This window comes from Ranitomeya variabilis, chromosome 2 (genome assembly GCF_051348905.1).
Source record: "Ranitomeya variabilis isolate aRanVar5 chromosome 2, aRanVar5.hap1, whole genome shotgun sequence".
NCBI lineage: Eukaryota > Metazoa > Chordata > Amphibia > Anura > Dendrobatidae > Ranitomeya > Ranitomeya variabilis.
The window spans coordinates 364,453,412-364,467,464 of NC_135233.1; the positions used below are offsets into that span (position 1 = coordinate 364,453,412).

At 43.4% G+C, this 14,053-nt stretch overlaps 1 protein-coding gene across 2 annotated transcripts in view; it reads right to left on the reverse strand.

Moving 5' to 3' along the window:
* Positions 1–285: 285 nt before the first annotated feature.
* Positions 286–14,053, reverse strand: part of ACTN4 (actinin alpha 4) — a 50,793-nt gene continuing 37,025 nt past the window's right edge. The window contains exons 2-21 of one of the 2 annotated variants that reach the window (XM_077285783.1): positions 11,967–12,081; positions 11,756–11,875; positions 11,234–11,320; positions 11,049–11,136; positions 9,225–9,303; positions 9,052–9,133; positions 7,714–7,799; positions 6,265–6,357; positions 5,759–5,989; positions 5,420–5,567; positions 5,153–5,303; positions 4,450–4,558; positions 4,213–4,353; positions 3,944–4,126; positions 3,724–3,858; positions 2,732–2,911; positions 2,502–2,648; positions 2,143–2,223; positions 1,608–1,766; positions 286–1,519 (exon numbers count right to left, since the gene is read on the reverse strand). In XM_077285783.1, coding sequence (XP_077141898.1) covers positions 1,361–1,519; positions 1,608–1,766; positions 2,143–2,223; positions 2,502–2,648; positions 2,732–2,911; positions 3,724–3,858; positions 3,944–4,126; positions 4,213–4,353; positions 4,450–4,558; positions 5,153–5,303; positions 5,420–5,567; positions 5,759–5,989; positions 6,265–6,357; positions 7,714–7,799; positions 9,052–9,133; positions 9,225–9,303; positions 11,049–11,136; positions 11,234–11,320; positions 11,756–11,875; positions 11,967–12,081 — 2,574 coding nt within the window. In that variant the 3' untranslated portion in view covers positions 286–1,360. Of the gene's footprint in view, positions 1,520–1,607; positions 1,767–2,142; positions 2,224–2,501; positions 2,649–2,731; positions 2,912–3,723; positions 3,859–3,943; positions 4,127–4,212; positions 4,354–4,449; positions 4,559–5,152; positions 5,304–5,419; positions 5,568–5,758; positions 5,990–6,264; positions 6,358–7,713; positions 7,800–8,122; positions 8,209–9,051; positions 9,134–9,224; positions 9,304–11,048; positions 11,137–11,233; positions 11,321–11,755; positions 11,876–11,966; positions 12,082–14,053 lie in introns of both variants that reach the window. The other variant, XM_077285782.1, reaches the window with a different exon arrangement.

Consider the following 14,053-nt stretch of genomic DNA (forward strand, 5'->3'; position numbering starts at 1 on the left):
GAACTTCGCCTAAGAGTTCGACTTATATGTAGCAAATATGAGATCGGTCTATGAGCTGGAAGAATGAAGAAAATACACGCTGACCAGACTTATCTTAAAAATATTACTTTTATTGTTCTGTACGGAGTTGTAGGAGGTGCAGGAATGATAGAAAGACGCTGCCCCCCTGATATTTCTCCTGGTGGGCCGCCGGTATAAAAAGATGAGATAAGGAATGTTACAGTCCTCGTGATAAACAATCAGCAATCTTTTCTCTTTTTATTTATTTTTTTCATTATTATTTAGAAGAAAAAAAAAAAAAAAAAAGAACTGCAAATATAGGTTTTGCTAGGTGAATATATATTTATATCATAAATCCCCCTAAATTAAGTAAATAGTAACCCCTCTTAAAGTTTTATTTTTATTATAATTTGTTTTTTGTTTTTTTTGGTCCTTAGGGAAAATAAAATAAAATATAACCCATTAGAGGGCTTAGATGTATCCAAAGAACAGAGCGCTTTTTCATGATGCCATGAGAATATAAGAAATAGAAAAAAAAAAGAAAAAAAAAAAGGGTGCGCATCCCGGAAATGGGTGACCATCACCAAAAAGAAGTCATGCAAATCGCGACATGGAATGATATGTTTTTGTTTCATCCACCAGGAATGATCCCGCTGCGTTGCGTGGAATCACGTGATTATTTGTCTTTTTCTGGCCTGTTACGGGTATTGTAACAGTTCAGAGAGTTTCATACCAGCTGCCTCTGTGCCCCCTTAAAATATTGTCTGGTAAAAACAGCTTGAGGACGTAAAGCTCCCCCCACCCTTCCCTAGATGTGGACCTCTCCCCTGCCTGCAGTGCGGAGCCCTCTATGCTAGGACCTCACCATGAGGTCGTTGCTTTATGAAACTATGATATAAAGGGGGGGGGAAAAACAAAAAAAGACGACGTTAGTACTCTACTGCGTGGGCACGGACCGCATGCCTCTTGCAAGGATTTGTAGGACCAGGAATAAATACCCCAAGGTAGGGAGAGAGAGGGGGCTTGTGAGAACTGTACAAGGTGCGAAAAATGAAAAAAAAATATATATTTTACCCAGAAGCGCAGTCTACGTGCCAGCTGTGTGGTAGCACCCCAGCCCCTTAGCCATTGCATAGATAGCTTTGCAAAGGGGGGAGGAGTGGTCCCTGCAGCCGCTTCTGCTCTGCCTTCTCCTCCCTCCTTGCAAAGGGAAAGAAAGCTAATGTGATCCCCTCCCTCTCCCCTTTGACATGGGGGGGATGCTAGTGACCCCCCATCTCCCCTGACCATCTGGTGCTTCTCCCCTTCTGCAGCTGACGGAGGGCGGTAGGGCAGTGTTGATCTCGTCCCCGTCCAGCTCTCACAGGTCGCTCTCGCCGTACAACGCAGTAGAAAAGGACATGTAATCCAGTGCTCCAGGCACTGCATCGGGACCATGGTAGGGAGCCATACGAGAGATGCAATATTCAGCTTGATCTGGCGGCAGCTCCCGGCGCAGCTCGGCTGCAGTGATGTAATTCTGGGAAACAGAAAAAAAAAAAAGTTTGTCAAATGTGTCAAAGACATGAAAATCAGCATCATCTAGATATAATACAGCAGCCTCCTACCTTATCCCCAGCGAGGACCTTAAATGACGCAATAACTTGATCCGCAGTGTCTGTGTCTGTGGTCTCTTTTGACATGAAATCAATAAATGCTTGGAATGTCACCATACCCGAATTGTTGGGGTCGACGCTGGCCATGATACGGTTAAATTCTGCATCGCCCTGACAGTGGATAACAAGATAATTAATCAAGGAAGTAACAAAAAAATAAGATATTAGGAAAGATCAGTGGGCACCACAGAAAGTACAGATGCGGAAGAAGCATACCAAGCTGTATCCAGTAGATATTAGGAGAGCTCGAAAGTCATCGGCATCCAGAGCGGAAAGTCTCTTCTTTTCCAAGAAACAGCAATAAACATTGAACAGAGGAAAAAAAGGAAAACAAAAAGAAGAAAAGGGAAAGACGCAGCGGACGAGGAGAAGGTGCGAGTCATGTCAGAAGAGGACAGATCGAGGAAAGGAAAGTGGCCATACAAACAGAGAGAGGAGAGAGAAAGCGGCAGAGAATTAGTTTGGCTTAGCACGATAAATGTGGTACCTGTCTGTCATTTTCCACATCATAGCCCAGACTGATGAGACAAGCTTTGAATTCTTCAGGTCCCAGAGCACCCGTGTGATCCTGTTATGAGAAGATGGTGGAGGAAGGACATGATGGGACCAGAAGAGCAAGCGGTGGGCAGGAGACACAGGCGATGAAATGGACAGACGGTGAAGGGTGGATAATGGAAGAGAAATAGAACATTACATTACGCAATGCAGAGAACGACCTGGAGAAATGGCTCGTCTTACTCTGACGAGGGACTGACGAGAGGGAGATGGATTTGGTTATGAAATGGGACTGGAAACCTGCCTGCATATCTCCGACTCCATTCCCTATGACCACCCAGGGGCTCTCACCTTGTCAAAGTGATTGAAGGATGCTCTGAACTCGTGCATCTGCTCCTGGCTGATTCCCTTGGCATCACGAGTTAAGATCTGGTTCTCCACCTCGTTAATTGTCCTGGCGATAGTGGTGAGCAGATGTTCCCAACCAACACGGATATGCTGCAAAAGGACAAAAGTGAGAGGTTACCGATGGCCCAGGATGCAGTGCCCACAGTAGATGTTTAGATGGCGAGGAGTCGCACCTCCATGGTGAAGTTTGTGTGCTTGTTATCGAAGATCAGGGCCTCCTGGATGAGCTGATGCTGCTGCTCCAGCTTGTCGATATTGGGCTTGTAATTTATCACGCTTTGCTCGTACTGCTTCAGGTGACTCATCTGATCCTCCAAGGTGCCGTGCATTTCAATGGCGATTCTTCCGATCTCCTGAAAAGACGAGATGACATGAATGCTTCATAGTAATTACCAAGGAATGAACAAACTAAAAATCGGTCACCGGCAGGCAGACAAAAGCGCGGTGTATTAGCTGGATGCACGTGCGTCTTTAGCATTACTGCTGGAGACTTTGCTCCATCACATAAGTATCTAACATACAGTGAGGCTCCATTGCATTGTTGCCATGTAGTACAAGTATAATATGTACACCAAATACATATCATATATTCAGTGGCGTAAACAGTGTGCAAAATTTGGACCTGGGCCCCCATTTGCATTTTGGTCAACCCCTTCCATGTATAATGTCTCCCCCCATCCTGGACCCTTTTCTGGTATAATGCCCCCCATCTTGGGCCGCTTCCTGGTATAATGTCCATTCTGTTGCTCTTTTCTAACACAAAAAAATAAACTGTTCTTCTTACCTTCCTCTGCTCCCACGACGTGCTGCGTCCTCTTCTATAGCATGCACCCAAGTTTGGTGTGTCAGCCATGGGCAAAGCATGATGCATGACAGCAGCCTGTATTACATACTGCAGGGAGTTGGTAGGTCTCTGCACCGCAATATATTTGAAGGAGAGCTCCCAGACACACATCCTGTTGAAATATTTGCTGGTGTTGGCGGGCTCCCCTTCCATGCATCGTTACACCCCTGCATGTATTTAATATATTTGGTCTAAAATTCCTCCACATGCATTACCATTATTATACACTAGGTGGCGCTTGTCTCCTAGTGTTTGTATGTCGCCGCCAACACCCGATATGGACAGCAAACAAAAGCCTGTAAGCAACTAAAACAAACATACTTCCATCTTTCCCTGAATCCAAGGTCCCACCACGTTCGCTTGGTTAGCAAACTGGAGACGCAGACGCTCGTTGGACTGCTGCTTGTCTTGTTCTCCTTTCAGGGCGTTGTCTCTCTTAGGAACCAACTGCTGGACCTGGCACGAAGAAGTAATAGGCATATTAGAAATTGGTGTTCTGCGAAGGTTTGGGATATCCAAACCAGGTCTCGTGGACACCTACCTTTTCCCACTTAGCATTGATGGTCTTTGGGGCGACGGTGGTGTAGGGGTTGCCGGAAGTCAACTTAATGTTGTTGTAATCGGCAATCTTCTGAGCCTGGCTTTGGATGTCAAGAATGGCTTCTCTCTCTCGGTCAGCATCTGGCAGCGTAGACTTAAACTGCTCATGGGCTGCCATAAGCCCCTGAAACCAAGCAAAAAAAGCCTTGTTTATCCCTGTTCACCAAGATCCCCGATGTCTGCACCGCTAAGAAATGCAGTAGATCTTACGTCAATCTCTTCGATGGTGTGCACGATGAACATATCCTGCAGGTCCTCCATTGCTCCTTCCATCCAGTTCTTGAAAGGTGCTGCTCTTTTGGCATATTCCAGATACAACTGGTCTATGGCCTCCAAATGCTTCTCTGTTTGCTACAGGACAAAAGTAAAAAAAAATAAATAAACATGATCAAGTATGGGGAAAATGTAATTAACCCAAACCGGCGAGGCATTCCCCGCTGTCCTCACCTCTAAGGCTTCCCGTCTACTGTGCGTCAGCGAACCCAACAAATCCCACTGGTCACAGATCTTTTGGCAGCGGGCGTTTACCGTGGGGGAGTCGTAATAATCGAGTTCACTAGAAAAGACAAGGATGATATAAAAAAAAGGTAGAAACACCAAGAGCATCATTTCGATATTCTGCGGAGGATGCACTCGCCCCCTCGCCGCTCTCCACGTGTCAGTGGAATAAAAGGCTCCATTCACTGCGGCCGTGGCAAGCTCGGAGACGTGGAAGTTGTGAAACTCCGGCCTTGGAATGTCTTATAATAACGGTGTGCGAGGGATGGAAACAATGGAGGCACTGTAGGGTTTTATCCTACACACCTATGTCAGGAGAAAACCCACGTGGGCAACTTCAACTACAAACCAATCTATACAGGTCTCAAATGTTTAACATCTGAATATGGCGGTTTTTGCTTTTTATATACAGAGAAGCCTTGAATAAACCGTGAAATACATCACTGGCACAGAGTAGTGGGCTCTCAGATTAATTACATGAAGCCGTGTGCTAGGGATGAGGGCTTCTCAGCAGTCAAAAGGACACCGTCCGCTGCCGATAGACTGCAGAGGTGACCGATGGCCTAGGCAACGAGAATTAAAAATCCCTCCGTTCAAAGTCGCTTGATTTTACATCCCTGTTAAAAGGGACAAGTATTGCATGATCACTCACTTCAGCTCCTGTGCGATGGCGGCAATCTGCTCCACCCTGTCCTGGTGGGCCGCCAGGTCGCTCTCAAAGGCCTCATGTTTTCGAAGTAGAGCCTTGATTTCGGCAAGAGGGGCGGTCTCATAGTCCTTTTGTGTCAACATTGCCTCTTTGCCTAGTGAGAGGAGAAAATAAAGACATGATGCCTTTCTCTTTTCCCCTCCTTATTTAGCAGTGTTTCTACAATCTTTGCAGGCCTCCATTACTCTGGTGTACGGCCACAACACTCACCATCAGTCCAGGCCTCGTGTGTTAAGGCTTTCTGGCGGAATTTCTCAGCCAGGTGGTCCAGCCTTTCTATCCTACGGATTTCATTTAGGAGCCATTCTTCGTAACCCTTTTCTGCCTGCTCCAAATGCTGCCAGCCATTATTAATGTCCTGAAATTGGAAGACATTTTAATGGGGAGTACTCAACGGGGTTTTTCAGGATTGGTAAAACATGACCTGCTTCCTTTCAGCACCAGTCTGTGGGCGATACTGAAGCTTGGCGCCTTTTACAGAAGCACGCACAATTTACGGAGAGGGCGAAGTGCCACTCCCCATTAAATTCACAGGACCCAGACACTCACCGACACCATCTTCCCCTCAGAAGGCATAAAGGCCGGTCTGTTACTGAGCCTCAGCTTGGTCTGTAGGGTGTTAAAGTTTATCTCCAGCTGGCATTTCTCCTGGACTTTTGGTGGTTTGTGTACTCGGCGATAGTCACGGAAATCTTCAAGTTTTTGCTGCATATCGTTCATGGTCTTCTCCGGCTGACGATCTTCCAACCATGGGATGGTACGATGAATCCACTCCAACAGCTAAGGGGAGAGGACGGCTTTTATTACAGAGAATACACCGACAACAAACAGATAAAAACAAATCCAAAAAAGGGGAAAATTTGCTGGAAACCATTTCAAGACTACAAATATTAATGGGAACTTTTCATCTATTATCACTATGGCTGGTGGTGGCTCATCGGGCGAGTACAGATTTAAGCAAAATTATGGCATGCCGAGCTTCACAGAGCAAATTTAGGGCAACGGGGACATGGAGAGGTCAACCTTAGAAAACCAACGAGTCGTGAAGGACTCACATCACTGGCCAGCCTCTCGTAATCTTCCATCAGATGCTCGTTCTCTTGATTCACAGCCAGGACTTTGCAGATTCTGTTGGCCGCCGTCTCGGCCTAGAAAAAAAGAAAAAAAAAAAAAAAAAGGGGGACCTTTGTTTAGAAGATCCTAAACATTTACGGAGGTGCTCACCCAAAGTATCATCACTAACGGATAAGTGCAGACCTGGCTGCCAAACTGCAAAAATACGAGACCAAGATATGTCTAGACACCCAGGAATATAAGCCATACAGTTACGTCAGTGGACACTACTTTGTAGGGCAGCAATGACCGAGACACTGTATGCATTTTCATGTCAGTTTGATTATGGTGATCCTAAACATGCAACATATATAAATATATATATTTTTTTTTAAACTTGCTTTGTGCTGTCATTTTCCGAGACCAGTAACATTTTTACTTTTCTTTTTCTGTTGCTAGGGCTGAAAGACTTTATGTTTTTCAGCAGGATGAGCAAACAGATGCATGGATTTTGTGTACATGTGTAAGCCATCAAAGCATCATCATTTTTATTTTTTTTGGCGAGTCAAATGACTATTACCATTATAACACCTACCACATACTGGGATAGGAACTTGGAAATGGGAATACCCCTTAACCTTTTTCTGCCTTGTGTCAACATCATATAGTAACGGTCTCCTGTGTCCCCCAATAAAGCGATAAAGAAAACTTTTTTTTTTTTTTTTTTGCATTGCTTTTTAGCACAATTGGGGGACGTGAACCTACAAAAGCACAATAATGCAGTAAACTGAAAATCTCAGTTACAAATGGTGCTCCAGCTATGAGCAACCATCACAGGACTGAAATGACAGCAGTGGGGGATCTGCCATAGTACCCCACTGATCCCTCGCAATTGTGTCGCGGGTTACCATGGGGAGCCAATACCTGTGTGCAGTCCCCTTAAATGCAGCTCTCAGAGTTTGACAGTGGCATTTAAATAGTAGTTAACAGCCACGCCGTGGCTATTAAGAGACAGATGCTGGCTATATCACAGATGGCATATGACCTGTGTGAACGGAGCTCAAAAAGCAAAAATTTGGCAAGTCACGAAGTGTTAAAACTAATGGATGCATATATACAAAGGATCTATGGTGAAAATATAATGTGCCATTTCCAAGCACCAGAGTTCCCCCTTCCCTCACCAATAACCATCAGCCGCTGATGTGAACGGACATCATGAGCATCTGTCAATCATTAGTGAGGAAAGACTAAATGAAAACAAATACTTGGTTATCTGACCGGCAGAAGTGTCAAGATGCAGCGTTACTGGAAGGCCACTTGCATTGAGAATAGGGAGAGACTGCAGTTTATCAGGGTGTATAAGGGTTATGAAGGGTGATGAAGTGATGACCTCGAGAAATAAGATCAGGATAAGGGAAGCACCCAGGGAAGAAATGCCAGCAGAAGCTCACCTTCTGAGCACCAGAGAAAGCGTGGTAGAAGCAGGAAACGTAGGTCATTATGGCCTTCTCATCAGGCCTGAGAGTGCCCACAATATCTGTGCAGAGAGGAAAGAAAAGGACAAGTGCCAGGTGAGGTGGTGCAGGACCAGCCAGGAGCCAGGGGAAGGGCTTCCCGTCCCAGACCTGCACCTCTCTGCCCTCTTGTCCCTGCCAGGAATGATAAGCTGGGAGTAGGCTCGTTATGTTTCCAGAGTTAAATCACTCCTAATGACAGTAATTACTACAACCAAGCTACAAAGTTCCTGGCACGGAGGTGACAACATGCCGCGCAGCTGCAAGAGAAGCGTATAAGGCATGCGGAAGAGAGAAAAGAGCAAGAGCGGACAGGTGGGGGCGCTGCGGTTGCCCCAAACACTACCTTCTGGGCTCCTGAGAAGGCGTGGTAGAAAGAGGACACGTATGTCATGATGGCCTTCTCGTCGGGACGAGCGGTGCCCACTATGTCTGTAAACAAAGGAAACATGATGAAACAAATGGTAAGTGGTCAACAATCAGGGGTCCTTGAAGAGGGGGGCACCAGTCCAGACATTAAAGGTCCTACAGTTATTGTTAGAAGGGGAAAAGAAATATCCAAGAATCACTGGACATCAATCACAGGTAGACAAAGATAAAATGCTGGTCTGTATTTGGACTGGACTACAGGAAGAAAAAAAAATAAATAAAAACAAGACCAACAACCCTAAGGCGTTTCATATGTGCATTGTCATCTCTTAGAAATTAAAGTAGCACCATATAAATTTTTTATTTACACGTATAATAAAAGATCAGTAATATTCTAGCTGTGAAACTTGTGTCAGACCTCACATATCCCTCCTGCCCACCAAGTTTTGCTGTTCTGAATGCCCCCTATGCAGTTGATATTTGTTTTATATACATCATGGAGTTACATAGTGATTGGTTACAGAGTTATAAAAATCACACTGCCCGAGTATATGAGCTACAGCTTTATACTGGCCTCCCTGCCTCCTGCTTGTAAGAGCTCACATGCAGATACTTATCAAAAGAAGGAGGCAACCTGAAGCTGCATCACATAGCACTTGAGACTTACAAGTGGAGTCACAATTTATTCTAGGTCACTGATCTATCAATAGGAACAAGTGCACTATGATGTGACTGACCCTCCCACAATGCTAGATGCATTATGGGAAATGTAGACTTCCTTAAGAGACTCATATCAGAGGGGAAGAAGACGACCAATATATATGTCATACATAAGAACCTCTACATTAGACATAAAAAACTTTTAGACTGCTGCTTTAACTTAAGACCACAGCTCACGATACATACCTTCAGCATCCAACATCTTAGGAATATCCAGATACTTCTCAGCCACCTCAAAGGCATTGTTCAGGTTAGTGACTGGGTCATCCTAAGATACGAGTGAAGATGATATATAAGAAAATTGAGGACTGTTAAAAATCGACATACGAATTGGGTCTGGGTTGCTAATCTCCGCTTACTTTTCTCAGCTTATCATATTCTATGAGTTCAGGCCTGTGTCTGTGAATCAAGGCATTGAAGGCAAGGCCATCCTTCCAGCTGTAAATAGAGGTGGGGAAATGATTAGTCAGGAAACTGCAATTATAAGCGGGCTTTAACACAGAAACTGTAGTAAAGACCAGTTTCACACAATCGTATTTCACGTGTATTTCTGCACCCATGTAAAAAAAAAAAAAAATTGCAATGTCAAAACTCAGTCTAATGGACACAAGTGACTTAGATCCTTGTTCGATCAGAGGATTACGTCTTTGATCAGGACAGCTTTCATAGGCGTAATATGGGTGAAGAAACGTGCCATATTTATGCCTGTGTGAAAGAGGCCCATGTCTGTATAACCAAGCAGATGACTCCCTGGCCTCATCATGTACATAAATGTAACCAGCAGCACCAGAGTGCTAGGATGCACGCTCCAAAGTTCAAGGATCCCAATTGAACAGTACTCTCAATTGTAGAAAAAGAAGCAGCATCCGTTCCAGGTGAAAGAAGTTGTATCAAAAAAAGTCTTTATTCTGCCATAGAAACATACAACGTTTCGGCCATATTGGCCTTTATCAAGTATATGATATCATATACTTGATAAAGGCCAATATGGCCGAAACGTTGTATGTTTCTATGGCAGAATAAAGACTTTTTTTGATACAACTTCTTTCACCTGGAACGGATGCTGCTTCTTTTTCTACAATCCCTGGCCTCATCAGTGAGAGGCTCAGGGATTTCAATGCTCACGGCAGGGATCAGAAGTTATGGCAGGGATCAGAAGTTGTGTCAAGGACAGGACGACGAATGGAAGGAAAGGAGAGGTAAGTATATGGATTTATTTTCACTTTTTACATACTATGCTTATTAGGTTCTGAGAGGTAGAGAGACCCCATATCATAATAAGTGACAGTAAATTCGCTGATTCTCCACTAATCTTTATTCCTGGGAAAATCTGTGTTAACATGCGAACTCGAATTTTGCATGGTTGCTTATCTCCAACTGCAATACTCCAGTATTGTAAGGTTGTTGTATAAGAGATCAAATGAATTTAAAAAGTCAAGTCCACTAAGGGGGGAAAAAAAGAAGCGGGTGAGTGATGGATAAAAAAAATAAAAAAAACAAAATTTAAAAAGTTTAAAATCACCTGCCTTCTCACAAAACATATGCGATGAAATCTTAAAAAGTGAACTTCTATAGAATTGACATGCGCACAATTGCCTGAACTAACATTTCATAAAAACATTCCATATGGTGAATGCCGAAACGGGAACCATTTTATTTTTAAAAGTCAGATTTTTCTTCTTGTCACTTTGCATACAAAGAAAAACAATTTGGGAGAAAAAATAAAACCAGAAGGCCGAATGGACGCCTAAATGATACAAAAAACAAACAAAAACAGAACAGAGTGACCAAGGCCGCAAAAAACTCCATGGACAAAACTATATATATATATATATATATATATATATATATATATATATATATATATATATATATATATATATATATATATATATATATATATATATATATATATATATATATATATATCGCTCAGAAAATAGATGACACCACTATTTATCAAGAATTTTTAGTAAAAAAAAAAAAAAAATTATATAGATATATATATCTATCTCTCTCTATCTTGACAATGCTAAGGTCAACATTATTCATAGTATACCTATATGGTATCTGTACCCACAACTGTTATTTTTACCAAAAAGCCTACACAATGCACTCATTAAAAGCCTGACAGTGTAATCCCCAGGACCCCAGACTTGCATATTCTTCATGTAAAGCGTCACCTGATGTGGAAGTTCTGTACATTGACATTCTTATAAGGCGCTGTCTTCCGCTGACACCAGAGCAGTAATCCTTCCTTTGCAGAAGTTTCTGTGGAGAAGAAGACGTTCAGCAGGAGGCGATGATATGGACAACACCATAAAAAAACAAAACAAAAAAAAAACGAAAAAAATGCTAAAGCCCTTACCCTCTACAGAGATATCCTGAATGGCGAAGCGAAGAATAATGGTCCAGATCATTCCTAAAGTCATCTTAGTATTTCCATCCACAATTTCTAGTAGAAAGAAAAGATATAAGGACATTAAGCCAAACCTAAAAGAAGAGTGTAAGGCTGGGTTCACACTGCGTTTATTGGTGTCTGTTAAGACGGACTACGTTACCCAGCGGCATAAACTCGGTGTAACGTAATCCGTTACGGCCGCCATTGACTGCAATGTCGGACGCATCGCTAGCGCACACCCACAATGGGCGTGCGCTAGGGATGTGCCGTCATTGAGTGACGGACCCAGAGACGCAGGCTGCAGCGATTCCGGGTCCGTCACTGCTAGCGCAGATAGAGCTAGCAGATGCTTTATCTGCGCTAGCGCAATGTAAACGTCGGCACTTGCGTTAACAGCAGCCCGTTAGCATATGTGCTGAACGGGCTGCTGCTAACGCAGTGTGAACCTAGCCTTAGAAACCCTGAGGGCGATAAGACGCTGCTGCCCACCTTCAGCGCCGATTGAGACCAGCTTCACGCCTTTACTTGCGATGAAGTCCAAGGCTTTATTGACGTTATTGATCTTATGGACTCTCATCTTTCCTCGCTCAGGTTTGGGAAGACGCTCTCCTAAAGCAAAGACGAAGAAAAGAAATGTAAGACGCTCACTCCTTATTTAGTGACCCCGAGCGCAGACGAGATGTTTTATTTAGTACCTCACCTGAAATAACTTCCAGGAGTAACATGAGTTTTAACCCATCTCGGAAATCCTCATCTATATTCTCGATCTGAGTGCCGGCTTTCCTCAGGTGGGAGTTACACCAAGCCGTGAAAGTCTGCGGAGAGAAGAAACAGATCCATCAACATCTAGGTAATGAGAGGGGCATATAGAACAGATGATAAAAATAAACTATTTATACTAGAGGCAGCTAGAGAGCACCGGAAGAAAGATCCAAGATGGCCATCTGATCTCCCCCATACTTTAAAGCCCCCCATTCACTTTAGATAGTGGTCATTCATAGCTGTTCTGGCCCAGCAGCTCTCTCGTCCATATCTCTACAAAGTTATTGGTGATGGGACCACCACCAAAGAGAGAAGAGACCCTCTGAATATAGCAAAGGCTGTGCCTGCAGTCCATCGCTCATCCATAGCTTATTGGACTGTATGCAGTTATCTGTACCAGTCCCATAGACTGTGACTGGGCCGGTGGCCAACAAACAGCTACATACTGGATCTAAAACAAGAGAAAAATGGGAAGCTTATGCCATAAAATAACAAAGTTTATTGAAACATATTTTAAAGTTCAAAATTGATACAGGGACTCTCCCAATTAAACCATTTTGGTTCCCCTCTTTTTCCAGTCTAAAAATTATTAAGACACAGCTATTATGTGAATTTCCACTGTCTTATGTACATACTGATACATCTTATTGTTATTTTTACTACTGAGATAACATGAGTATATTTATTTAAGGCGATTTACTTTTTACGACATTTGTCTTATTACTTGCGGTGTACTCCTTATAAAAAAAAGTGGCTCTTATCTAGCATTTGGGTCCATGTATGAATTTTAAACTTTAAACTACGGTATGTTTCAATAAACTTATTTTATGGCATAAGCTTCCCATTTTTTCTTTTGTGTTTGGTTTATATATTTATGGAAGTGCTATAAATCTAGGCGTTCATGGGTTGATATTACATGTTGGATCTGTAGTGGTCCCAGTAGTCAGCCCCTACAAGTATACGATTTACCCTTTGTGTCTATGTGTAGACCTACCTGAGCACTTAAGGAAAACCGCATGTATACATTATACAAAAGCGGGTTCAAAGCAATGACATTTGTGGAACCAGCTTCCTTATGTCATTCCCAATCTTGCCAATCCCTTTGTGCCCCCAGGACATAAAGCTCCCGCCAGGGGGGGTTGGCAGCAGCTTATTACACCTCCCTAAATGACTGTTTTGGGGGCAGCTTGCAAGAAATCTCTAAAAAAAAAAAAAAAAAAAAACACCAAAAAACCTTATTTCGATTCCACTTGTAATGAACGTGTAGAAAATGGACTATCCAGGCACCTGTAGCGACGCCAACTACATCTATATACCATAATAAATTGACGAAATGCTACAAAGATAAGATATAAAAGGATTGATGGGGTCAATGTAGCATATGTAGCAAGCCAAAACACCTAATGGGAGACCACTTTTTTAGGTGGTGTACCCTGCACATATGCCCCATGACATACAATGCGTCTATGACTTGCATTCACCGGGCAGGAGGAGTCTATTCTGTAAAATATTCCTACTTATTTATATTCCAAACCTAAACCCAATGTCTATAAACCTGTAAGTCTTTGCAATGATCGAGTCTACAAATAGGAGTTTCAGTGAAACCTGCAGCATTAGCCTGAGGCGGCGGACAGAGTCTTTACTACGTGCCATGAAGGCTTACGTTAGTTGGTAAGATGTCACATAGCGAAGTGAGTAAATGATTACACCAAGATCCCCGGCCTGGAGAATAAATGATTCACAATATGGTGCTCTGGCTGGAAGGAGTAGAAAGGTCGCCGAATCTGTGCAGGACACGGAAAGAACATCTCATGACATGGGCACCACCCAACACATGGCATCTGGGCAGAGGCAAGGGTGGGTGCCAGTCAGGAGACCTCTAGTAAGAAAAACATTCTGGGTCATTTCCTGGGGCCCTCATCCCCCCCTAACTCCAGACTGAGTCACGTCTCCTGAAATAGGCGCACAATTATCGCTCGTAGCAAAATACAATGCCTGCAGTTTAACCCCTGCGTGGCAGCTCCC